General features: G+C 39.7%; 3 protein-coding genes across 8 annotated transcripts; 1 reads left to right on the plus strand and 2 right to left on the minus strand.

Moving 5' to 3' along the window:
* Positions 1 to 219: 219 nt before the first annotated feature.
* On the minus strand, positions 220 to 3601 carry si:ch211-215i13.3 (brain and acute leukemia cytoplasmic protein). 6 transcript variants are annotated; one of them, XR_005609918.1, is made up of 4 exons: positions 3317 to 3601; positions 2940 to 3084; positions 1140 to 1289; positions 220 to 1043 (listed from the first exon to the last, which is right to left on the minus strand). XR_005609918.1 is itself a non-coding variant. In XM_039605925.1 (4 exons), the coding sequence occupies exons 1-3, from the start codon at positions 3453 to 3455 to the stop codon at positions 1164 to 1166; spliced, it is 390 nt and encodes a 129-aa protein (XP_039461859.1). In that variant the 5' UTR covers positions 3456 to 3601; the 3' UTR covers positions 220 to 1043; positions 1140 to 1163. The 6 variants fall into 6 exon arrangements, 4 of the variants coding, with proteins under 4 accessions (XP_039461859.1, XP_039461858.1, XP_039461857.1 ...); XR_005609917.1 differs by having other exon boundaries at positions 1136 to 1289; XM_039605925.1 differs by having other exon boundaries at positions 2960 to 3084.
* A 995-nt stretch (positions 3602 to 4596) lies between these two features.
* Positions 4597 to 14395, minus strand: atp6v1c1b (ATPase H+ transporting V1 subunit C1b). Its single transcript, XM_031729401.2, has 13 exons — positions 14211 to 14395; positions 12494 to 12674; positions 12305 to 12372; positions 12037 to 12122; positions 11817 to 11911; positions 11493 to 11584; positions 10722 to 10820; positions 8881 to 8949; positions 7729 to 7821; positions 7287 to 7380; positions 6946 to 7043; positions 6725 to 6848; positions 4597 to 5516 (listed from the first exon to the last, which is right to left on the minus strand). The coding sequence occupies exons 2-13, from the start codon at positions 12623 to 12625 to the stop codon at positions 5418 to 5420; spliced, it is 1149 nt and encodes a 382-aa protein (XP_031585261.1). The 5' UTR covers positions 12626 to 12674; positions 14211 to 14395; the 3' UTR covers positions 4597 to 5417.
* Positions 14396 to 20513: 6118 nt separating this feature from the next.
* azin1b (antizyme inhibitor 1b) lies at positions 20514 to 27055 on the plus strand. Its single transcript, XM_031729402.2, has 11 exons — positions 20514 to 20702; positions 21473 to 21616; positions 21950 to 22147; positions 22295 to 22468; positions 22725 to 22897; positions 22992 to 23205; positions 23362 to 23436; positions 23627 to 23792; positions 23924 to 24033; positions 25152 to 25369; positions 25456 to 27055. The coding sequence occupies exons 3-11, from the start codon at positions 22046 to 22048 to the stop codon at positions 25529 to 25531; spliced, it is 1308 nt and encodes a 435-aa protein (XP_031585262.1). The 5' UTR covers positions 20514 to 20702; positions 21473 to 21616; positions 21950 to 22045; the 3' UTR covers positions 25532 to 27055.
* Positions 27056 to 27222: the final 167 nt, after the last annotated feature.

The following is a 27222-nucleotide window of genomic DNA, read 5'->3' on the forward strand; positions in this document are numbered from 1 at the left end:
TTAAATTTATTTATATGACCAACAGATTGACCTTCATACAATCATGTGAAGCCGACAGCTACCGGTAAGCCAGAGCTTTTCTTAAAGTGGTTGTTACTACTTTCAAACCTCTTTGTGTTTAGATATTAAGACCTCAGCTGGTCAACTACGCCATCTGCTGGTCATATGATCTAATTTGCCAGATGCCCCATCCTGAAAATCCTCCTGAGTATGCTTGTATTTACAAATGTTGGATAGGCTTTTTTTTTTTTTTAATTGATTTTTTTTTTAATGGCTTGCTATTGATCAAGTTTGGGCAGAGACTTCGATTAAATTAACATAGCACCGATCTATACATGCAGACCGGTATTAAGCCAAAAAAATTTACATGTTACAATACTAAATATAAAGTGTGCATTTTACAACGTAACAGAGAGTAAAGTAGAAGTATTGAACACAACAGTATAAAGCAAACTTTAAAAATCAAACTGAAAGAGAACACAACAGCACTTTGAATCAGGATTAATTGTAGGCACATGCGGATGTGTTTGTATATCTTGCGAAAGGCTGGAAAAGGCAGTCTTTAGCCTTCGAGCTTCACGCCTCCAAATCTCAGCTTCTAAACAGCACTTCTGGTTCTTTTAAATGAAAATTACTTACAGCATTGACTGAGGTTAAACAGCATCGGTATTAGTTCCCATACTACTGATAATCATTCACAACAAAAGGAGTATACTTGCACAAAGAACTGAAGCAAATTCTTAGGAAGGCCTCACACAGAACACACTGCTTGTAATTATCATGTGCATATGGGACAATCTGCTCTTTTTTTCTTTTTTGTTTTTTTTTTCTTCACACTGGCTGAACACAGTGACACATTCCCTGACTGGCACCATAAGCATGGGAGAGAAGCATGGTGTAAAGTGTGAACATTGCTCGTTACCCACTCTCTTCTTCACACATGCATTTGCAGTGGCACAACGAAGATGCAGCATCCACAGGTCTTTGGATGGAGACGTACGCAGGTGCTTGTGTTGTAAATCACTGCGAACAACAGCCAGGATCTTGCAAAAAAATAGAAAATAAAAAAAATAAAATAAAATCAGCCACGCATGTCTGCAAATCACCATCTTGTCCTCTGGAGAGGCATTCGCACCTACAGCCGTCTTCCTCCTTGCGGAGGTTCATCTTTCGTCACAGGCGTTTTCAGGTTCTGGATCATCACTGCTGTTGGCGCTTACCGGCTGCCCATCCTTAGACAAAGCACTGGCCTCCTTTGATGACCTCCTTTTGGAGTCACGAGTAGATTGCTGTGAAAAGATTTGGAATGCCACTTCATTTAAATGTCACCCCACTAGACAGACAGCGAGTGGGCAAAGATGGCCAATTGAGAGGTGAGTCACTGAGGTTCTGCCATGTGTGGAAGGTTAAATTATTAATATATATTTTTTTAACTGTCATTTAGAGATACTGAAATATAATTGGTAAGATAAAATTATTTTTCAGCTCATTTTTTAAAGCTTATTTCAGTTTTGAAAAGAACAAAAGTATTTTCAATTTAAACCTCACAAAAAAAGAGAGTTTCTGTTATTACTTTTCCTTTTTAAAAAGATAAACTCACCAATCACTTTATTAGGTACACTTTGCTAGCACCCCGTTCAGAACTGACGTAATTCTTCAAGGCACAGATTCAACAAGGTGCTGAAAACATTCCTCGGAGGATTTTGGTTGATACTGACACGACAGCATCACACAGCTCCTGCAGATTTGTCTGCTTCGCATCCATGATGTGAATATCCAGTTCCACCACATCCCAAAGGTGCTCTATTGGATTAAAATCTGCCGACTCTGGAGGTCATTTGAGTACACTGAACTCATTGTCTTCTTCAAGAAACCAGTTTGAGATCATCTGAGCTTTGTGACGTGATATGTTATAAGAAGCCATCAGAAGATGGGTAAACTGTGGTCATAAAAGGATGGGCATGGTCAGCAACAATACTTGGGTGGGCTATGACATTTAAACAATGGTCTGTTGGTACTGTGGGTTCACAGTGTGCCAAGAAAATATCCCCCACACCATGATGCCTAAACGTTTGATACAAGGCAAGATGGATCCATGCCTTCATGTTGACAACAATGACGTCACAATCAATGTCGCCTATATCACCTTTCTTCTCCATTCTGGTGCTCAGTTTGAACTTCAGCAGGCCGCCTTGACTATGTCTACATGTCTGAATCCATTAAGTTACTGCCATGTGATTGGCTGATTTCTTGCATTAATGAGCAGCTGAACAGGTGTGCTTAATAAAGTGGCCAGTGAGTGTACAAATGATAATGAAGGGATGTTAATTTTATACCTGACGAAGGTCAGATGAACTGACATTTTGTAATATAATGAATGAGCAGTAAGTGAGACAGTATGCGTGAACTATATTTAAGTGTCTTTTCAAAATTTCCCACAGCAAAAACAGCACAATGAGCTCAAAGAGTTTCTAGTATGTTCTATAAACAAATGCAAAAAATCTCACTAGAATAAGTTAAATCAGAAATATTAGGAATATCTTACATTTTTTTAATAACTGTTATTAATAAATGTTGAATTTGACTGTGAAGAAACAATGAAATTATATCATACTTATCATACTGTTTACTTATTTGCTTATAGTTGGATTGTAAACCATCTATGAACATTATTGTTATGTAAAATTGCAAACAATGCTTTTATGATATTTTAAATGCTGTGAGGCCCTTGCATAAATGTCATGTGGATGGCTCGAGCTGATTAAGCTTCTCTAGCTGCGCTCTATGTAAACATGTTAAAAGCTAATGATGAATATAGTTACACTTTAATTTAGATGACAGTGGTTTTGCAGGTTTGGTATGTGGCATTACTGGTGATGCTCAAATCCTGCTCATGACCACGTGTGCAAAGGTGTTTTAGGACTCACACATGCCAGTACCTGCTACCAGTGACACCTACATCACTAAAAGAGCGCCTGGGTCTCCTCTGGTGGTTGGAGCTGCTGGTGGTGAGGGCCTGCTTCCCACACTGGGTGCCCGTGTTCACCATCCTCTTCTCCCTTATGTTGGCTTCCAGAGGTTTACCTAAGGGGCAGTGGTTAGTGTTTGAAATGTGGCACTCTTTCAAACATGAAAACAAGATAGTAGAGATGGCTGCGATGGCTGTGTCAGCTCGGTCAAGTTGTGGTGTGAGTGGTTTGTTTAGCTTGTGGCTGCACCCTGTCAGCATATATGGCACCTAAAGAGAATGCATTTGGATTTGCATCTTCATGGGAGATCTTTCTCTTTATATTTTAGAGATAACGGAGGCTCTTACTGTTTGCTACTGGAAGAGGGGTCTCTACATCCGTGTTAGTAAGCCATGTCGATTCTGTTTCTCTTGTCCAGCTTTCATGGTACCTCGGCTCGATGATCGCGTCCGCCCGACTCCCTCCACAACCCATCGAGATAATCATCCACGGCAGGTGTAGCTGAGGCTGACGCGGGCTTAAACACGGCTCGCTTTGTCTCACAGCATCCGCAGCATCTCCTCCCCGGCTCTCTACTAAAGCTCCATCCGTGTTTCCATCATCAGTCGGCGGCTCTGAAGCTGCTGCTCTCCTCAAACAGCAGTGCCAGCTGACCAGCACGAGCTACCTGCGTCACCCGGAGAGGGCGGAGCTTAAAGTGGCTGCTGATTGGCCACGAGGGAAATCAACAGCTGCATCATCACTACGGCCAGCATCCTCATCATCAACATGGAAACGTGTGTGCCAAACGAAACTGCTCTTTCTGTTTTTAATGTAATTCATCGAGTTAAATCCTTACAATTGACAACAAAACGTCGATGCCATTTGTTATATTCAATAAGGCGCCAATAATTGACTTTATTGATAGGCTTTGGAGATTAATTAGAAGTCGCTGAAGTCGTAAAGTATACGATCTGGGTTGCTAAGGTGGGGCATTTTTATAGGAGACGTGCATTTGATAATAATGAAGCTTTAAATGGCTTAAAATATTTTATGATCAGAGTAAACATGCCCACACACAAAACAAAAAATGTGTGTGTGGATGGATAGCTGTGTTTGGTAACAGAAAACGAATAATAGGCTCCATCTTATTAAGAAACACTGAATATGTAGAGTAGGTTTTTTATAAAAGACAAAAAGCCAAATAATGAGAAAAAACATTTGAATCATGAGCTTGATGTGCATCTTTGTGTAAAAACAAGTGCATATACATGCACAAAAAGAAATATAAGATGCAATTTGGAATGAGCATGCAAGACAAAACTTCACACCCTCCTGATATCCCTCAGCATTGTCACTGGAATCAGTTTGTTTTCATTTATCTTTGTTTTGCATCTCTTTGTAGCGTCTGGTCATTTTGCACATGGTTGTTTTTGTCTTTAACTGATTAGTGTATGTTTTATCTTTAAGATACACTAACAAAAAGTAACCTTAAAATGATCCTTGTAGTACCTAAAACCACATCTTTATTTCAGAGATGTTATTTCCTCATAAATTATCACACAGCTTAACAACTTAGCCTTTATCTTCTTTTTTCCCCCCATTACTCTGAGCAGGTTTACACAGCATAAAAAGCCAAAGTCAAGGATCTTTCATAGAGTATTTAATTTCACATTTATTTAAATATGTGTTTTAATTTATAGATATACTGACAATACAGTATTTGCACATATACACATTATTCATTGTTCTCAAACGGCTTGATATACAGAAATCACAGGAGCATAAGATCAGCGAACATATTGCTTCTTTGTACCGTAAAATGACCAGTTTCAGTGTTTCACAGGTTTTAGCTTGAGAAGCAGAAACAACTGTCAACATCTACTTATAAACAGGCATTCCTTACATGGAGCTATAAACATGTCACTTTTTAAAAACTGAACAAACATATTCACTGATTTTGGAGGTTTGAAATAAATACTGTAGATAACACACACACCGATTTATTTATTTATTTATTTATTTTTATTCCCACTTACCCCACATATACCTTTCACGTTAATTTTAACAAGTAGGGTATGGAAGTAGTGACAGTAAAAACACTGTATTTTACATAGCATTTGAAGCAATGAGGGAATACCAACTATTGAGATGGAGGAAGCGGTTTACTTAAGTAGTGTGGTACAAACAGAAAAAGACAACAAAAAAAGTCAGTCCTCATTTAAGTATGTTGGAACAGAAGTTGTGATTAGAGACCAGTTTACCTCTAAAACAGATCCTAAGTATAGTCGCTAATCAGCACTCTGATTCCTAACAACTTATAAGGGAGGAGACCCAGGAATGTACTAGGAACATAAAACACAGGAAAGGAAGGAAGAACACAAAAAAAAGTCTAGAGTAAAAATAATTTAAGGTTTGTGGATGTGAAAGTGTCACATCAGAACACTCCTGCACGTGATGATAATGTATCTAGACCTTGAAATCCAGCAGGTTGCAGTCGATCTTGTAGTAAACATAGGGGTAGTACTCTTGCTGGCTCAAGTTCAGCCCTGGGATGTCCATGGAGGCCTGAAGGCAGAGAACAGTAATTATACAAGAGAATATGACAATACATTATCGTTCCCTTTGGAAAAATATTTTTTCACAGATCTGTGCCTTAGTTTAATTATTACAATACGCTGTCTGTGTGTCTTGTGGCCCAGCAGGAATCTCTAGAACTGAAAAATGAAAGAAAACAAAAAACAAAAAAACCTGCAGTTCCTCTAGAGACCACTTAAGGGTGCCCTTGAAAGTGAGTCAGTCTCCATCCTATTTTAAAAAAAATAAAATAATAATTCCCATGTTACTTGGACAAAAAACATTTGTCTCCATTGCCCAATTTTCCCATCCATGATTCATGATTCACTCACCCACCCAGTGCCTCAGTCACACAGTCCTAAAGACCAATCAGCAACCCTTTGCCCCTTGGCAGGTTGTTGCCGGCATTTACTTTGAAACCAGTTAACTAGTACTAATGAACGCATCATGCAGGCCTAGAGACAGGTCAGTGATCAGTCAGTTATCCCTTCTTCACCACGCAACCGAAGGCCGCTGGGAAAAATGTGCATTCCCCAACCAGTTGGCAAGTGGTTACTGCAGTCACCTGCAGCTAGCATGGAAGCATGGATGCTCTTTTCTACTCTACGTGAGCACTCAAAAGCGCTTTATACAACACATCTCATTTACATACTCACATGCACATTCACACTGGGATGAATGAACTGGGTTACCCAATACATTAAGTACGTTACACAACAATATTTTGGCATGTAGACTGGAGTAGCCCGGGATCGATCTACCAACCTTAAGATTAGTAGCTGACCTGCTCTACCTCCTTTAGCCACTCCAAAAACAACTGTGATGCAAACTGGAAATGGAAACCAGTCGCGTTCATAGGTTGCAGTGCTAAGGCACAACTTTTACTCTGAAGATGAACAAATGGTTACCAGGGGGTCATGAACTGGCCTCTAGGCCTGTCTGAGTGAGGTCAAAATTGTCTTAAGGTTAAAACTGCATTTTTAGGGGTCTACAAACAAACTGGTGGCCTCATGGTGGCTGCATTTATCCTTTATACAGTCTGTGTTTTTAGTATAAAGGTCATTTAGACTCGAGGTCATAATCTGTGGTGGATTTGTACTTTACTGTATAACACAGTCCTCAGATTACTTCATTTAACACTGCCCCCCAAAAAAACAAAAAACAGGTAAGTAACGAACAAATGTGCGGCTGAGACTCACGTCAATGATTGCAGCACTGCTGTCCAGGTGCTTGTACAGGTCGTACAGCACCTCTCTGAGTTTCTTCATGTTCTTCTTGTTGGGCTGAAGCAGCATAGCCTGGAAGTTGACTGGCAGCCCATATCTATGAAATACAAGGTAACCATGAATTTGAGCGCCTGGTGGTAAAGGATGCACATCTGTACATTAATAAATTCATAATCTCCTGCATGACAACTCACCTGAGCACTGACTCCACAAACACGCGTAGAGCTTTTATGTGAATCCATGCGATGAAGGCCTCACTGAAATTCACCTTCAGCCATCGTACCAAAGGGCCCTAGATTGAATGCAACAACATATCATCAATTTTTGCCATTCTTAAACGTAAGGGTGATAAATACCACAGCAATATGAAAATGAAACCGCGTGCTTACTTTCTGATTACTAGTTAACTATAACTACAAACAGCAGTTGCAAACGGATGTACAGATGTACTACAAAAGCAACTCTTTCTGTACAGAGCGAGCTCCACTAACTACACAGTCAGCAGCATTGTTAGTGAAGTAAGCAGCAGGCATACAAACTGTTTCTTCTTGTCGGTGGACAAGCGTGTCATCTCTTCTTTGTCTGCCTTCATCTCCTCCTCATTGTACTGGAAGTCCCGCACTGTAAACCTGAGCCAGGACACACAGCAGAGAGGTGGCTATCAGCTTTCACAGAGATGAGTATAACCAAGCACCTAATACACACATACGTCCTCAAAATATGTTTAGCACACACAGTCGTGCTAATGTAAGAGCCCTATGAAGCTGAGAGTATAACACAAGCGCAGCCTATTTCAATCCTCATGAGCCACTTATCCATTTATGGAGCATTTATTACTAAAGGAAACATTTGTCATTTAGAGAAAACACAAAGCTGGATTGGCTGGAGTGTATCAAGTGCAACACACAACATAAGCTTTAGACATTAACTCTGAAAAGCTCATATTCTTTTGAGTAAACAGAAGTGGAATAGTTTACTTGTTTTCTCTAGCCTTGTGTTTGAAGTCGTCTACAGCTTTCCTGAAGAGGGTGACACTGAACAGACCGCTTTCGTTGTCTTCAAACAGCAGCCTGGAGAAGAGGACAGAATGCACAAGAGGTGTGGGAAAATAAATATCAATACAGCAGAGTATTGTGACATTTTGTGGAGCAACAATGCAACCACACAGAGACGCAATATATTTATATTTGATCATAAAATAAACATTATGTAATATAATAAAAATACATTTCAGATGCAAATCAAACTTTTTAGCATAAAAATAATAAATTTCAATAAAACAAAAGTTTATTTTATTTAACAGTAATTTACTTTCCAATTCTTCAGCTGCCGACTTTTGCAACTTTGCAAATTGGACTGTTTAAAATACCTGTAATTGTACAACAGTCCACACATGTTTGCACTCAGTTAAGTTGGACTACACTTGAATAAAAACAGTTCAGTTTGTCAGAAATAAAAATGACTGAAGTGAGAAAAATACAGAAATTCATGTTAAACCAGACACTGAGAAGGTTGGGAAAAAACTGATACACTGTGGCTCGTCTTACCACCATGCCAGTTTAGAGGAGTTAAAAAAAAAACAAGAACTGGTGATATCTGTTAAGTTGGATTTACTATAACTATAATTATACTATAAAGTGAAACATCCCTCACTGGTGTCCATAGAAATGAACACTGGAGAATATTTTCAGCAGAGAATAAACTCTGTTTAATCAAACTATGCAAACCATACAGAATGTGTCTGTCTTCCTGCTGAGAATGCTCTAGATTTGGATCACCAGGATGTTGAGGTCACATTTGCCCAGAAAGTAAACACAATGTCCTAAATCACCTGGCCATGTTGACACAGGGTCAATTGCCTTCTACAGGTCAACCACGTAACGTCTTCTATTCTAATACGGGTCACATCGTTTTTCACAGTTCACACGAGAAATGGTTCCAGTTTTAATCAGAGTCAAGCACAAAGCTAAACTCAGTAGAAGACACAGGAAGTGAAAATTCTGGTCTACCTCAACTATTATCATAATAACATGGAGCAGCCATGTGCAATTCATGACATGCACAAATATATTAAAAAAGCAAACCGTTGTTGGACCTTTTGTATTTAGCAGCGTCTGGAGAGGACTTACTTGGTGGAGCGTGGTACGACCATTTCAGCCAGTGTTTCGTATGTCTTCTGCCAGTCAGCGTAGCTCGTCCTGATGAGGGTGGAAATGAGAAAATAACATCTTTGACTTTTATTTTACTTTGATAAAAAAAAACATTCTCAGACCAAAATTAATAATTTAACAATTTCCACAGCCAAATTCTGTACAGTTATGAAATGACTTCCTCATAAATTAATGATCACAAAACTTCTTCACAATGTCTACAACCTTATGCAATTATTCTGCAAATCTCATAAACCCCGCAATTTACAGTAGGACATGCAAAACATATCAAATGTTTACAATGACAAAATGGACCATTTATGAGCTAATTTTCAAGTTGATGGCATCAAAACATCTCAAAAAAAAGCAACAAAAGGCTGGAAAAGTAAAAGTAAGTGGTGGTAAAAAGAAACTGTTTTCTCAACATAGAATTGTGAAGACTTTCTTTAAACATATCACCTGCAATACATAATATCAACAGAAGAGAAATCTCTGTGCGCAAGGAAAAAGGTTGAAAATCAGTATTGCACGTGATCTTCAGTGTCTCAGGCAGCACTCCATTAAAAACATGCGATTCTGTCATTAAAATCACTGCGTGGGCTCAGGAACACTTCCAGAAATCACCATCTGTGAAAACAGTTTATTGCGCCATCCACAAATGCAAAGACTCCACACGTGAACATGGTTAGTGTTGTTTCTCGGCACTGCTTTATATATATATAGGAGAGTGGCCTCTCAACCTCTGAGGATCTTTGAGCCTCTCTATGCAAGTCTCCGCCTGATTGGCTGAATCCATGGCTGGGCCATGTGACATGCCAGCTGCTGATTGGTCCCTATCAACATCTGGTATTTCAAAAAAATAAAATAAAATAAAAATCCTACTCCCAGCAGCACTTTCCTAGCAGAAATGACAGCAGCAGCTTCTGGTCCTGTCCTCGGCCTCCAAACCTTCGATAGTTTTGTGCATGTTTTTTGTGGAGACACATTAGTTCTGCTAGGCCCTGTGACTGTTAGCTGTTTATATTTTGTATATAGCTTAACTCACTCACTGTGTGTGTGTATCACTAAAGCAAAAGGGCTGAACTCCCTCTTTGTTTCTGGTTTGCTAGTGAGTTAAGTTTAGCACACCTTTTGTTTGGTTTTGCTTCATGTAGGGATTAGGTAGTAGTTTTCCTTATAAGGTAACTGGTTTTATTTGTTGTTTTGGCCTCAGTTCACCTTGAACTTTTTTGCTCTGAGTTATGGGTATATTGGCCTTGTTCTTGACCAAGCATGTATTAATGAAGTGTATTTTAATTGAGAATTACTGGTTGGACACTGGTACACCTTATAACTTGTGTATTACGCTTCGTTAGCTCATTAGAAACGGCGCTAAAGCTCATCTAAAATAGACTAAAACAAACTGGAAAACTGCTCCTTGGACAGAGAACATTGACATTTTAAGCTGTATTTTTCAAAACATGGACGCAATATCCTTTGACATGCCTCCTTGTCAAGGTCATGCGACACAGTAGTTTGGTTTTTTTGTTCTTTTAGACATGGCCTTGTCCAACCTTTTTGACACTTGTTGGTATCAGATTGAAAATGACTATTTTATATTAAAATGGTACATTTACATAGTTTAAACATTTGATGTTTTCCGTGTTCTACTGTGAATAAAATGTGGGAATTATGAGATTTACAAATCATTGCATTTTTATTCACATTTTACACAGTGTCCCAACATTTTCTGAACTGGGATTGTACCATGAATGCAAGCGCTCAAGAAATAAGTATTCACAACACACACACACTGCATACAATGATGCTGGTGCACTTACTTTGGGACGACCACCAGCATGGTAATCAGGTACTCTGAGTCCAGCACAAAGTCCTCTTTCTTCACTATGTCAGCCAGACTTCTGGTCATCAAGCTCCCCCTAGAAGGAAGACACATGCATATACACACAGAGCACATGAAACAGAAAAGATGTTGAATAAAGTTAGATACAAACAGCATTGTTAACTATATTGAAGCTATGCTGACAAGGAAGATGGTTTGACATTATGCTCACGCAACAACCTAAAACATTGTTTTGCTCTACAGTGATGAGAAAAAAAAATCCTATACATATGACAAAAATGCATATAACATACAAATTTTCAGTGCAACTCTAAATCCAGTTTTGTTTTGTTTTTTTAAATAATAGTGTCCATGTGTGAAAGCTCTTAATGCAGAGCACCCGATTCCACAATATCAATTTGCAAATATATGGAAACACAATGAATGAAAAAAGCATGGTTTTTGTTTTTGTTGTTAACTTTCACTTAACCAAAAGTGACTCTTGTGAGATGAATAATCTCTTTTGCATGAGCGCGCTGGGCTCACATAGGCGGCATTAACATATTTATGCAGGGGTGCGCTCTGGTCTGAGGGACACACATTTCATTACGAGGCTCAGTGCAGATGACTATGTGCCCTTTAAATTCCTTGTAATCACACACAACTCTTCAACCATGCACAGATGGACTCCAAGCAGACTTGAAACAAGCACAACAACAACAGCTACTCGTCCACAAACGTCTGTGTTAACGACGGCTGTTTTACTCACGCGTTCTTCCTCTCCAGATTCTGCAGGTTTCCCTTTAGATTGTTGTAAGCCGAAGCTCTGGCCTTCAGGTCGTTGTCTATCTGAGTCACTTGCTAGAAAACCAAGCAAGTATGGGTGAATACATCATTGCCGATCAGTGCAGCTGGAAAAATCTGATATAGTCAGTGTACTCTCTGGGACAATGAATGTCTTAATACAATACATGAAATCTCAACTCATCAACCAGGACTTTAGCAACCAAAACTTAGACAAAAGAACAAATTTATCATGGGGATATACAACACGAGCCATTAACAATTAATTGACTAAGAGAGCTGATTTTACCTTGGAAATGATCTCCGAGATGTTTTTCAGAGACTGTTTGATCGGATATTTTGCCATATCCCACTGAAATCTGGTGACATAGGTGACCAGATCAACTGTATCAAGTAGAAACAAGATCAAAGACATCAGAATCAATCTCCATTTCCATATACTTTAATAGGTGTAAAGCAAATAGACTTGTTTTTCTGAGAAGCTGCCTGATTATGTATGCAGAGGTTACCTCCATTGGCCAACAGGTTCTCCTGGACTTTGTCTCGGCTGTCCTCCAGAACATCGGCCATGTACTGAGCAACCTTCTTTACCACACTGCATCCGATTTCAGGATGAGAAGTGAATACAAACCAGCAGAGAGAGCAGAAAAACGAAACAGCAATTAGCATGATTCTATCTAAATGTTGCATTCACTCTTTATAAAACTGAGCTCACAACTCTTCCGCTGCCTGACAAACACATAACACAAAACTCTGCCATGTTTCAGTAAACTTTACCTTTCCACAAAAGTGTCTAGTTTAGCCAGCTCATCTGACAGGCCCACTAAGACATCCAAAGTCCCAACCTGTTAGAGGTAGACCAGAAAACATAAGCAAAAAGGCAAATAATGGCCACGCTGGTGTCCACCTATGCATTCCTCACTGAGGCCTTAGCCACAGAGGACTGCTGTGTTTTGTTTTGTTCACCTTGAGGTCAGGGATGTTGAACTTGTTGTTAGTGGAGAGGTTGTTGGTGCGCGTAGTGGCCACCATCAGCTTGTCCCAAGTCTGCTGGCAGGTCTTCTCCCCGGGAGCCGAGATCAACCAGAATTCTGTCATGGCTGCTGGCAGGAATTTTGTCCCCCGTGCCGCTGATGTAAGGAAGTTACTGAGGGTGAAATAACAAGATTTACTTTTTTCATGTTAAGTTTTCGATTTACAGCACTGCCTGAAATGCTCCAGTAAAATCATAATCTGATAATATAATAATACTTATCTAATACTTTGGAGGCAGGTTATTCATTTTGCATCGTTACTTAATTAACATATGAATGCATGGCTTTTACCTTTTACTTTTACCTTTAGACCAGACCTGGGCAATGTACAGCCCGAAGGCCATATCCAGGGCATTGGTTTTTCCTGATTGGCCCATTTGAGGTTGGTGGGAAATTAGAATTAAAATAGAAGTATATATCTTGCAGTTTGTCCTGTTTTCAGTCTCAAAACACTCTTTGATAAATTCCTCACCATAAGCTGTAATGAGATAATAGCTTACAATTTTTTCTGATTTTGTGGATTTGCTGCCTTTATTTTAAAGGTGACTGCTATTTCTTTTTTAATGTACATAGGTAAGTGTATGCAAGCATCACTGTAAATGTTGCTTTGGAACCAACATTTATGAGAAACGTGAGTTTGTTAGTATTGAAAGATGAGTGTAGAGTTTTTAATAAGAAATGGACTCAAGTCAGAGGCTGTGTGTTTAGTTTGTGGAGAGCTTTAAATTGTTGTTTAAAGATTACAGTCTGAATCGCAATTATGATACTAAACACACTGAAAAATACAAGAACTTGACTGATGCATAGCGGGGACGGACGTCTCACATTTAGCTAGCAAAGCTGCAAAAGCAACAAGGACTGTTCCTCTGGACGTACAATTAGCTTCTTGATTCACTACAGGCAGAGCACTTTAAGTCAGTATCACTGCTGGATTTGTATTCTTCTCTCAAAGTTAAGGAGGCATGCTCAGAAGATGTTGCTTCTCTTTAGATCAACCTTCATATGTGAGCAAAGATTATCGGTATGAAGTATAAGAAATACAGATCAAATACAAAAGATCAAATTAATATTGAACAGAACTGCGTTCGGTTAAATGGTGTGGCTGTCCACAACAGACCCTGCTTTAAACTGTGTTCTCACATCTTTTGATTAAGAAAAATCTCAGTTCTTTTCCGATCACTTTGCATTAGACAGACACACATGTCAAACTAACACTGTAAAAATCCTCTTTCTTCCTCTTTTGACTCTTATTTGGTTCTGAATCTTGAACTTCCTCATTATTTCCCACTGGTTTTAAAGAGTCACACAGACATACAGAAGTGGCTGATTTCATCACAGCTGCACAGCAGAGACTGACAAGTCTCCATGTCTGCTGACTGACTGTCATATGATCAACTTCTTGTTGATGCAGACCGCTAAAAAGCGACCCTCCTCTTGATTAAACACCCAGAACGCCACATGAATAGAAACCGCCGCTCTTTGATTTGTGACTCGGTATCAGGGAAAGGAAAGAAGAAGAAAAAATCAGTGACAGCAGAATAAACCTGTTTCATGCAGTGTTAGCTTACTGCTGCTGCTGCCAGCAGCTTGTTTATCAGTGTGGCCTCACGGTGTCACGACGTCACTAACCGAAGCACCGCAATACTCACCGACGCGTTTAACGGCTTCAGCGCGCAGTCCACTCGGTATATTTCAGCCAAACACACGCAGTTTCCCGCACATAGCGCAGATAGAAGCAGGTTTTCGACACACGGGGCTCCTTCAACAGAGCATCTCACTCAAAGTCAGCTGATCAGAGGAGGAAATCTGCGCCTGCGCAAACGGTTGCCGTCACGTGATCGACTCCTCGTGAGATTCAGTGAAACATGTCTTAAGCACGTTGTACTAGGAACAAGGAGACTTAAGCATGAATTATAATTAATTAAAAGCAAAGTTTACCGCATATTTAAAAACTACTTATCAATGTAATACTGAGCAAATAGTTGATGGTGATAAAAAAAAAATGGTAAAAGACATCAACCTAATGGGGAAGTGGGAGAAAATTGCTAAAGTAACAGATACATTATACTAAGCTACTTAAAATAATTGATGAGAGTGCGAGTCATAAATGTTTTTCGTGTGTGTGTGTGTGTGTGTGTGTGCAAGATATTAAAAACAAAAACGGAAAGAAAACAGCTCCATGGTGCTGAAGGTCAAAAACTCTACTGGAAACTTTTGAAAAGGGAGTAAAACTTATATTCATTTTTATTCACATATTACACAGACTGTGTACTCACCTAGCCTAGCAGCCGTGCGCCTGGGCTATTTTCAAGTATCATTAAAGTTACAGTATGTAAAATCTCACCATTAGATGTCAGTAGATTGGAGTCAGTTGAATTCACTTTTCTTGTCCCTCCTAATTCAAGTCCATGAACCGAGCTACAGTGGGTAAGTAGCTCTGCTAAATCAGGTAATTCCAAAATATATCTTTGATTAATCTCTTTAATTGCTTTTTGGACAAGTTTTACGTTGGTCAACAGAAAGAAAAAAAAAACATTGCACACTGTTTGGGCTAACTTTTCATAATGTGGGACATCAGTACTGAATTTTGAAAACTGAATTTTATGCTTTTAGTTGTATTTAGCTACCAAAAATATTCTGACGATATAATTATTATGATACTGAGAAGACAAATAGTCAAAGATGTGCTGTCAGATAAAGGTGGAGGTGTGGCTGTCTTAGTTCCATTTCTGTAGCAGAACTTCAAAAAGCTGACTCAATTCATCTGACCAGCTCTTGTCTGAGGTTTAGACCAGAAAGAATATAATTATGAATATATATCTTGAACCTGAAGTAAGATCCTCCAAGACACCAGGGAACCGCTCCCAGCTGTGGGTTCACCTCCTCCTGCTGAACTCACAGAGCAGCAAACAACCAGTCCAAAGACATTTTACATTACACAATGTTTGGAGTGTATTTGACAGTTTTTATTTCCGACTGTGATACAACAACAACATTTCAAAGCTGACAAACTGAGAATCGACTTAAGTAGCAATAAGGAACTTCTTATTTCTTTGACAGGTGTTGTTCAATACACCCATTTATAACACAGCTGTGAAGATCTGCTGGGATCTTCCAGGCTACAGGGCTCAGGTAAGACCCACAGTTGACATAAAATATCAGGTAGTTTCTGAGGACCTGAGAGTGGTAGTGATGAAATGGCTCCTTTTATTTTTAGATTGCAATGATGATGGAGTTCCTTAGACTTCAGCAGGGGAATCAAATCCCATCGCACATCCCTATTGAAAATCTGAGAAATCTCTTGGTGGAGAAGAGCAAAGCAACACTCAGAGAGCAGTGTGTTACTGTGATACCTACAGACCATCCCCATCACACCTGACAGTCTGTTTGTGTTAAAGTGTAAATGCTGAGAGAAAACCTCTGTTTTGTTTTCTTTTGAAGGCTTTGAGAGTTTGAACTTGAGGATTTTGACGAAAAAGAAGCCAAACCTCTACTGAAACTGGTGAGACTAGAAAACTCACAAGACCTGTAGTAATTTGGGGATTGTAGATGTGTTTTCTGTTTCAGGTATGGGCAGTGAACATTATTAATAAAATGAGGGACTGAGAGTTTCAAGCCTGGATGCTCCTTAAATTTCCTGAATTTCAGTGAGTTACATCTGACGTACATTTGTTAACAGCCCAGCTACAGTGTTTCAATATTTCTGTGATGCTTTAAATATGTTCAGATCCTTCTTTTAACTTTATTCTACAGAACACCTGAACTCCTCAACATGGTCAGAAATTACATTGAAATCCTTAAAGAGAAGAAGCAGGAGCATTGCTCCAAACTGCTCACCGCACAGGAAGTGGTAATAGAGGTAGTTCCCTGCATCCTGCACGGCTTCTGGGAGCTTCCTCCTCCCCCTCCTCCCCCTCCTTGATCCCTCTGGATCGAGTCTCCAAAATTATCACATCAATAGAAACCCAGGCCATCTTCTCCCGTGGCATCAGAGATGACATGGTCCAGACAATCCTGACAGAAATCAGAGAGAAAAATCCTTTAAAGGTTCTACTCAACAACATTGCAAACTTTGTACCAGTGCTGCTCACTACAATTGCTAATGTGGCAAAGAACCACATCAGCATCATCATCATCATCACCTTTATTTATAAAGCACTTTAAAACAACCACAGCTGACACAAAGTGCTGTACATAGGAACTATATAATAAAAGTACATAAGATATAAAAAAAAAAGCCAAATAAAAGAAAAAGTAAAATAATGAATTAAATAACTAATTTCATTACAAGAGAACTAAGTCTCACTGAGGTCAAAAGCCAAAGAATAAAAGTGGGTTTTAAGACGCGATTTAAAAGTGGACAGTGAAGAGGCCTCTCTAACGTGCAGTTGCAAATTATTCCAGCACAAATCTAGAGCGAGAGAGTGGGCTGGAAAGCCTGCAGTGAAATGCTGTATAAAGTGCTTGTACAAATAAATGTTGTGCAGGAAACTGTCTGCTGGTATGGGTCCTTGTTGCATGGGGATATACTAACTAAACAACAGCTTTGTTCAAGTCAAGTTTCTCTCTAAATCAAGCATAACTAGGTCTTATTTATACTTTACACCTGTACACTTGATCTTTATTCTGTACATCTGAGCTATGACATACTGCCACAGATCTCTTTTAAAGCCATTTTGACAAGAAATTGTGTTTGAATAAAAGTGTTTCCTGTAGCCTTATGATGGCACTGTACCTGAATAAAAGTAACAATTTTCTCATAGGGTTAATAACATGTCTACCAACTATTTCATCTCCAAATAACTGCTGAGAGTTACTTCAAATGGGTTATTTAGTAGCAGGTTATTTAGATTTTCATGTAAAAAGCTCCAAAAAGGTTAAGTATGCAGTGTACTGTATAACGATAGAGGTTGCTGAAAAATTACCAATACCTGAAGATTGCTGTCTCATAGACATTCAGTGCCACCTAAAGGCAGTAACTGACAAGTAAGACAGCGCAGCAGTTACATGATTACATCTTACCACAAGAGGTCGATACAGAAAGGAAGAAACTGAACTTTAAAATCACAAATACATTAATGTAGTGGACACAAATTATGCAGGTTAAGGCATAAAAAGGTACAGGGTAGAAAGGTAAGTGAGGTAAACAGGTTGAAATTAGTTTTTTCTTTTTCTGCACACAGTCCAGTAGAGACTGTATACTTTTCCTCTGCTCTAAATGTGTGTTTTTCAGGCTTGTTGCTTCTTTTTTTGTTCTTCACTTACAGAGATTGTTGCATTGGAAAATCCCAGAGGAGTTTCTGAAATACTCCAATCAGCCCATTTTACACCCGCAGCGATGCCACGTTCAAAATCCCACCATTCTGATGCTCAATTTAAACTTTGGTGGGTCATCTGGACCATGTCTACGTGCCTAAATGCACTGATTTCCAGCCATGTGACTGGCTGATTAGATATTTGTGTTAATGAGCAGTTGAGCAAGTGTACCTAACACAGTGGCCAGTGAGTGTATACTGCCATTTCTGTCTTAATATTTCTAGTAACAGTACTTAAACTGCAGTGAGCACATGAAACATCCCTGCAGATTTCTTACTGCAGTCTTCACACAATGGAAAGTGTGTTAACTTTGAAAATATTTGTTAGTTTTGGTGGTAAATTGAATTTATTTGCTACAGACAGTGACTAAATCTAATTTACTCCTGACCCCATGGGCCCCGATATGAAACTTGAAGCACATACTTTTATACTTCAGTTGATGGTTTTCTTGTCCAAATTGCCCAAATAGACTTTGAAGTTTTAGAAGAAGCTTTAGAGTAATTTTTCCGAAGTCAGAAGTACAGTAATTTGTTTAGTTGTTTCTACAATATGTGCAAAACAGTTGAAAAGACCGGTCAGACGAGGGTCATAAATAGAATCACTGCAGTGCTTCCAGATGGGACTTTCCATGTTGTTTGGTTAAGCATTTCTGGGTCATGCTGTTTTGTGAACATTGTGTCTACTGCAGCGTCATAAAGCAAAGATAAGAGCTGTAGGACCTCCATGCTGTTTACAAACACATGGGTGAAGACGTGCAACACGTTGTTTGGGTGCAACAGAAAGTCATACGACTAAAGTGCCTGCAGGCTGTGTTTCCGCACTTATCTTTGCAGTGTTCCAGTGCTTTAGCGTCATACTGAACTCCGTGTTTGTTGAAATGAATTTTACATCCCTTTTGAGCTGAAATTATCACAGCTGAAATAAGGCTATGAGAGACCGTGACAGATCTCGAGGATCGAAGAACAGAACATTCTGAAAAAAGTCTCACATCTTATTTCATCATGTGACGAAAGCACCAATACCAAAACGTGTACAACTGAAACAGGAAGCATGTTTTGTGTTCTCAGTGTCATAAAAGTGTGAGTCACCAAGCAAAGCTTTAGGAAAAGACTCGGGTGGCTACCTAAAGACAGGGCAGGTTGAGTGGGTATGACTTTATTAGATACCCTTTTAATAAAGTTTAACAAGTGCGGGCCTTATTCCCATGCATACATTCTCTAAGGTTTGGCCTCAGGTTCACGTTCACCTTCAGGTAACCCATAGTTACATTTATTCTGAAGTGGGGATTCATCCATCTTTACATGCACACTGTCAATACAGCCACAACAGACAACAATTAATACAAAATAATACAAAATACTGAAAAAAAAAGACTAAACATAACTTGGACTTGATAATATATTATTCAGCTGTGGTTCACCATTCAGCCTGTTAGTTTCTTTCCTTTACAGATAAGTATTTAAACCACTATACCAAAGAAAAAGATCAAACATATTGAAGTTGTTTACAGGCAGAAATGCTGAAAATAACAGAAATCCAAAGCACACTATTATACTATTATACCATTGTAAATTTAATCTGCATTGTTTTGTCACCATTGACTTTCATAAAGACAGCAAATAATCTGAAGGTATTTGCCAACAGGTGCAAAGAATCCACAGTGACAGCATATTTATTGCATATTGTTTTTTAATGTACTCTGGAAATTGAACAGCAAAGTATAATTTATATTTGCAATAATATGTTTATAAATAATTTCACTTTGGAATCCTATAACTAATAGTCGGACATCTCCTGCCTTGTCCATGTGATTTTTACATGCAAAGACGGTTGCTTACATTTTACAGTGCTAATAATGCCAGAAGTTTTCTCTTTGGCTAAACAGAATACTGGAAGATAATCAGTAAATGAAAACCACAGATATAAGAGTATACACTCGGCACAGATAGCTATTTTCATCTGATCTGTGTTTTTTTTTCCACTAATGTGGTAAAAACTTGCTGTGGTAATGTTCAGGTATTTTCTTCCTTTTTCTCACAAGTTTGATGCAGCGTTTAAATACTGCATTCAACAGAAATCAAGAAAACATGTTATTTTAATCTGTTGTGTTCATTGTTCATTCACAGCGAACTGCTGAGCTAAACACAAAGCAGGTGCAAAGTTTCAGCCACGCCTGAGCAATACTATTTAACTCTGGAAATTAGACAGATGCTGATAGCTGATATCTTTTGACAAATATGACATTTAAAAAACAATTACTACTTTCTAGAAAATAGTGTTTTCACATTCTGTTTATGATTTTACTTAGCGTGTATGCCCTATACATAGTATTTTCCTATATGTATTTTCCTAAATATAAAATATAGCAGCTATAGCTCTGTAGCAACCACAAAAGTCCGTGTGAGCTGTTCCCTGACAAACGGAGCAGTTGTATTCTTGAGCTCATTTACTGGGTGGCCCTCTTTGGAAAGTTTATGGTTATGTAACCTGAAAAAACATCACAGATGTACTGCAGCCTGTATAATTTTCGGAAATGCATATTTGGTATGCGCTCGCGAATGCAGAGCGTTAATTGGTCAAACTGAACGTTCAAGCCACGCCCACGAGCCGTTGATTACCTTTTCCTCTTCCCCAGCCTCGTTTCCAGTCTAGCTCCACCCCACTCTCAGGCAGAGAAGACACTACTCGAGCGACGCGCGTTCTTAGCCTAAACATATGGCAAAAACAGCCGTCTTTCTTTCTTACATCATTGTGCCCACTACTCTTTAAAAATTCCGCCGAAAAAGAGAAGACGATTTTCCAAAACCTTCTGGCCGTTATCTCACGTAAGTACAGCGAAATACTTCGATTGAGTTCTTTGGGTTCAGCGGGCGGACGTAACATGGCGGGCTCGTCTTTCTGCCTTCTTGCTCCACATGACCGAGCCACGCATTGAAATATGTGTTTTCCGGGTATTTTCGTGTTCAGCTCAAAGCTATTAAGAAATTGTAACGCAATCACAGCACCACTATGTAGCTTTTATTCGTTTATTGTGTCATTTAGTGGCTTGTTATTGAAAATTTAAGGACACCCAGCTCTAACGTAAGCTCCTTCCGTCGTCAGTTAGCGGCTCTGTCGTTTCCATGAACCTCTCAGCAGTGTGTTTTGTCACAATGGCGTTTCCTTTAAGCAATACAAATTTCTTGTAACTAGTCAAATGTAACGTATTACATCTATTTGCTCTAGTTGGGGGTTATGCTTTGTCTGCGCATTGAAATAATACTCAATTTGTCAAGTTGTGACACTGTTGTCAGTACTACAGCGCATGCGCGTGTTTTATTTGGACAGCTATCGCGTAAGGAGTACCAGCAGCCATAAAAACACTGACGACAGGGGTAGTAGTTTAAGTACAGGCATTAAGTCTGGTGTAATTGAACCGATAAGGATGTTGTGTCATTCAGGTTTTGACCCATGACAAATATTCAATAGATAAGACCTAAACACCAAAAGCAACAATCAGGATTGTTGAGCCTCGTTAAGAACGCTGTGCTACATGTTTCCTAAAAGTGTCTTTCCTCTGGATCTATATCTAATATTAAGTGTGCTTGTCCTTCAGGGCTCCCCTGTCTCTGCACAGGTGTATGAACGCTACCCAGAGGGCCTAGGGGCGGCTCTTTACCGGGAGCACTTTGACTTCAACGCTGAGCCACCTTGGGATCCTAGCTGATAGAGGGACAGGTCCATCTCCTGACTTGTCCATGTGAGTAGCTATGTGTGTCTTATACACAAAGATGCATGCCTTTTTATAGTGAAGGGGTGTGTGTGTGGTGGGTGTTTTGTTGCTGCAGAATTCTGAACTTAAATATTTACTTATACTAATATACAAAGTTTTCTCTGTGCATGAGAAGGACTGAAAGATAAGTAGACACAAATAGGGTTCATAAACCATAGATAAGAGTACATCGTGTGTGTGTGTGTGTGTGTGTGTGTGAAGGACTACATTCTGCACACAAAGCTGTCTTTGTTTTTTTGTTTTTTTTAAAGCCATAGGAATATACATTCCTTTCTTCTTTTTTCCCCCTCTTCTCTCCAGTTTGTTGCATACCGGCAGGACCCATTGGCTCAGTCGTGACCCCCTGACTTGTTTATCTGCTCTTTATGATTGTCGGATTAACGGAATACGGTTGAGATGAAAGGACTCACTGACCAACCCAGCTACATCGTTGAACTCCTGGAGGGAGGAGTGACTCTGGAAGATGTTATTGATGGACACATCTGTGAACAGGCTGTGGTCAGTTCAGCTTCTATAACACTCTTTTAAGGATATCCCTGAATTCTATTTTACATCAGTGAATTACTTAATCTGATGGGATTTGCATTTATACATGTTGTTTGATAAATTTGTCTGCCTAGACCTACCTTCTCTCTGATTTCTCAGGTGGAGAAAAGTGCTTTTGTGGTGGGTGATCTCGGTGCACTGATGCGACAGCATTTGTGCTGGCAGAGCCTGGTGCCACATGTGCAGCCCTACTACCCAGTCAAGTGCAACAGCAGCCCTGTGGCCATTGAGTTGCTGGCATCCTTGGGCCTGGGCTTCATTTGCACCAACAAGGTAAGCTTTTTCATGTAGTTTTGACTCAGTCAGTAATTATTTTTAAGCTGCAAAGTACTTCATCCTCTTATGTAAGCACTTCATGTTTTTAAGGGCAATTACATTACAAGCATCATTGATTGGTAGTCAGCTGATGACTTTTATCCTTTCAACTTATGCAACGCATTTAGTACTGCTTTTGATTGTTTTAATGAGTGTGTGGTTTTATTTTTTATTTTATTTTGTTTTAATTTTTTGTGCATCCTGTTTCCTGCAGGCTGAAATGAGCCTGGTGCTGGATCATGGTGTACCACCGGAAAACATCATCCTCTCAAGTGTGTTCAAGCAACTGGCACACATCAAGTATGCTGCCAAGAACAACATCCAGCATCTTGTTTGTGAAAATGAGGCAGAGTTGTCCAAGATTGCCCGTCTGCACCCTGATGCAAAGTAAATGAGCTAACTTTTTTTTAATAAACGTAAAGTCCAAAAGAAGATCCTTGGTCTAATTTAGAATACATCTGACCCCCACCCCCCCATACAGGTTGCTGCTGCAGTTGACCACAGAGGCCCACGCGGCTGAGACCAGCATGGCCTTCGGCTCCTCTCTCAAGAGCTGCCGGCACCTGCTGGAAGCAGCCAAGGAGCTGGGAGTCGAGGTGGTGGGGGTAACCTTCCACATCCCCAGCTCCTGCCAGGACCTGCAACAGGCCTACACCCATGCACTGTCAGATGCCCGCTGTGTGTTTGACATGGGGGTGAGTGCTGTCTTAATTATGAAATCATAACTCTATTAGTAGACATATATAAACTAGATTATTATTTTTTTTTTTTTTTTTTTTTTTTCCCTCAGTATTCTGTCTTGAAATGTACTTTATCTGATGTGACAACTGTCTGTATCTGTATCTACTCAGGTGGAATTGGGGTTTAACATGAACATCCTTGACATTGGTGGTGGATTTACTGGCTCGGAGTTTCAGCTGAAACAGGCAAGTAGTGAACTGTAGTGACTTGTTTAGAAATGCTTCAATCTTCTTTTTAACTGCTTTATTAGCAAGAAGCATGAAGTTACAGGTTTCAGCTCCAAAAGCATTTATTCCTATGATCCAGCAGTCCTTTGTTTTTGTTTCTTTTTTTTTAAATCTGAAAATATCTGATCTGTTTGTTCACTGTATGCAGGTTGAAACTGCAGTCAGGCCACTGCTGGCTGCCTACTTCCCCCAGCTTTCTGGTGTGCAGGTCTTGGCCCAGCCAGGCAGCTTCTACGTAGCCTCCGCCTTCAGCCTGGCTGTCAATGTGATTGGCAAGAAGGTGGTGACTCGCCACTGGGACACCCTAGCTCAAGGTGAGTTACTTTACTCTCTGAGGTTGTGATTATTTAATAAATTTTTCACATAATCAGAACCAAACTAGTTGAAGTAAAATCCCCACTCTTGTTTTAGATTTCTAAAATGGTTATCTAATGTATTAACTCAGGTGAGAACAATGAGGATACTGAGTTCCTGTACTACATGAATGAGGGTGTTTATGGTCCATTTGGCCGCAAGCTGCTGGGAAACTCCATCCCTGCCCCATCAGTACACAAGGTTAGTAGAGGAGAGTAAACTCAATTCATGACTGAATAGATCATGTGATAGCAGCTCTAAGCAGAGGTTAATTTATTTTTGAGAACTTACGGAAGAAGGCTTGTTTTAGATTGTTAATGGTTGAACCGTAATAAGACACCACATTAGTTATTGTTTTCCAGACTAAACCAATAACTGTGCGTTTCCGTCTGATCTCACATCAGATGAGATATGAAGGGCTATTACATGTATAAATTCATGTCAGTTGTTAGTCACTTAAATTGAAGAGGATAAAATCAGTAGCCATGAATAGTTTTTGAACTTACTGAGGCTCTCAAATTTGGTATTCAAGTGCAAGAGCAGAAATGTCTGGCATTACAGTTTGACAGGGAAATGGGGAAATGGTGTTTGATTGTGTCAACTCTTCTCAATCTCTTGGAGAAGATGGCAAATGGTCCAAAGCTCTCCAAACAGCAAAATGAAGCACTAATGGCCATTTATGTTAAAGGACTTTGTTTCAGTGACTCTGCATCTATTAATATGTTACATGACAACGTAACACATGGTGCTAAGACTGCAAGCATGCAAGCTAACACTGTCCAAACAGTGGAAAACGCATGAGTCTGTGCTAATACAGCACGTTGTAGTGCCTTAAACTAAAAACGTACAGCAGGATTTCAAGAGTAGACGGTATATTATCAATACTTTTATTATTATTTTTTTCTTCCATAAGTGTTCCCTCCTTGAGTGCTAATTGCTCAGCCTCAGCTGGCCTCTTCCTCAGATTTACTCTCCACTTTACATTTCCATTGTCCTGGAGAACAAAATCCTAGATAATCCAAAACAACCGGATTGAAATTACAAATGACTCTGCTATTGCCATGTCTCCGCCCACTACAGATGCTGTGTTTGGGTTAAAACGTTTCCCCTTCTGGGCTTTGAGCAACTCATAATAAGAACTGTGAAACTAAAACCATTAGGAAAAGGAACTAAGGCTGCTTCTAAGTGAATAATAATTACAGAGGTCCAGGATAAAATTAACGCACACGGTTGCTGTTGTCTGTTTGTTTGTGTTTTTGTTTTTTGTTTGTTTGGTTTTTTTCTTGCCTGTTTTAATGGGTTTTGTTTGCCCCCCCCAGCGTGCGTTGTGTGCTGAGGAGGCAATGTATGCCAGCAGCCTGTGGGGGCCCTCACTGGACCCCTTGGACCAGGTGGTGGAGCGCTGCCTGCTACCAGAGCTCAGTGTGGGAGACTGGCTTCTGTTCTCCAACATGGGGGTGTGCGGCCTAGAGGACCTAAGCTGCCTCTCCACTGCCCCTCCACTGCCCATCTACTACACAGTCTCCACCTCTGACTGGTGAGTATGTCGATGTTTGCCACTCATGAAAATGTAGAAACGATACGAGACATTAAGAGAACTGATCATCACACTGTTGTCCTCAGGTACGAAATGCAGGAGGCCGGCGTGACACTGGATGGCACCATGAAGAACTTCTCCTTCCTCCCGTACAGTCCCTAAGTACCCTCAGCCTCTGTCCCATATTTTATTGCACAGATCTTCCTTACCTCTGCTTTCACTGTGTGAGAGGAGAGGTCAGCGTGGTGTTTGGGATGAGGGGTTAAATGTGGTCAACATTCCAGCCGCTTTGGAAAACAGCAGTGTCCTGTAATTTCTTCCAGAATTTCACTTTTGTACCTCCAGCAAGACACACGGTTGGTTGTTTGATACCTCAGTTCAAATTTTTTCCTGGAAGATGATCCTAGTTTTGACTCTCTGCGACTTTAATCTGTTTGCTAAAAGAACTCTTGCCCAAGCTTTTATGACATTATGCAACAAAATGGATGACTCTTTGGAGATGGGACCCCCCACCCCTACCCCCCATATGTTTGGGGTGGTTTGTTTCCTAATTAAAATTCAGTTTACAAAATGTACAATTGATTTAGATCCATTGAATCACATGCTTTGTATTGATTACCTATCAACAGTTGTGTAGCTCCTGTGTCTGAAAACAGTACATTTGGTCTGTAGGCGACTTTTGAAGTGTTTAAAAGAATCACTGCCACGTGAGGACTCTGCACCTCGGACTCCTCACTTGGTGCTGCTTAAATGAAATAATGACAATGATGTATTTTTCTGTATTGCAGTTCACTCAATGCATCTTGTTTTTTGTTTTTAATATTTATTGGATTCAGATATTACCTGGGCAAATTTAAAGCTCCATCCTTGTGTGTTTATTGCCTAGGTATTATTGCAATGGCCCATTTAACAGTGTTTTCGTGATAAGTTATTGGGTTGGTTTTTTTTGTTTTGTTTTGTTTTGTTTTGTTTTTTTTAAATGATACGTGGATTACGTGTGCTGTGATTTCCATTTGTGACCTCAGTGGTTTCCTTTCACTCGAAAGGCATGATGGAATTACTGTAGGAGATTCCCTCTGTGCTGAGCTGTAGCTTGGATATAGGGACACTGTATTCAGTGCACTCCTTTCTCTCAGAGGTTAATCTGGTTTATAAATGCACAAAATCTTATGTGGGTTAAAGAAAAATACTGTGACACTTGTCGAGGGGATTGGACCTTGTTCACTAGCTCCTTTGCTGGCTCTGAAAACCAACAAAGGAAGGTTTTTTTGGGGGGGAGGGGTTTTTTTTTTTTTGTTTTTTTTCTTTTGAAACATGCTCAAACACATATGATTTGTATTTGTCAGATATGGATGTACATGTCTGTATCTTTAAAGTGAGAGATGCTAGTTGTACACAGACCTCTCTGGGGCAGTGCAAATGCTAAATAACACGACAGATCTTTCATGCCTCTGAAGTCGAGGGACTTCCTGCACAGTCTCCTCTACAGCTACATGTTCACTCATGTTAAAGATGACCTGAAGCATCGGTTTTTATCGACTCTCGCCCCTGTGTGTCACGTGTGACTAATGTATTAATTTGCTTGTCTAAGGCACTAATGGACCATAGCCTGTTTTTTGACTGTACATTGTGCTCGTTAAAGTAATAAGTGATTAATTTAATATACATTTCTGACTGAAATCCTTTCATCTGGTGTTTGTGTGGTTTTTGGCATTGGTGGGTGGAGGGGCTGGAAATAATTGTGTTCAGAATAACATTGTTCCTGTAGGCCAGCATAATTTCGAGCTTTAGCAATTTGCTGCATCCCACAGCTAGGATTATTTTGAAGACAATGACTTTACTTGGATATATAG

This window comes from Oreochromis aureus, linkage group 22 (assembly GCF_013358895.1).
Source record: "Oreochromis aureus strain Israel breed Guangdong linkage group 22, ZZ_aureus, whole genome shotgun sequence".
Classification (NCBI taxonomy): domain Eukaryota; kingdom Metazoa; phylum Chordata; class Actinopteri; order Cichliformes; family Cichlidae; genus Oreochromis; species Oreochromis aureus.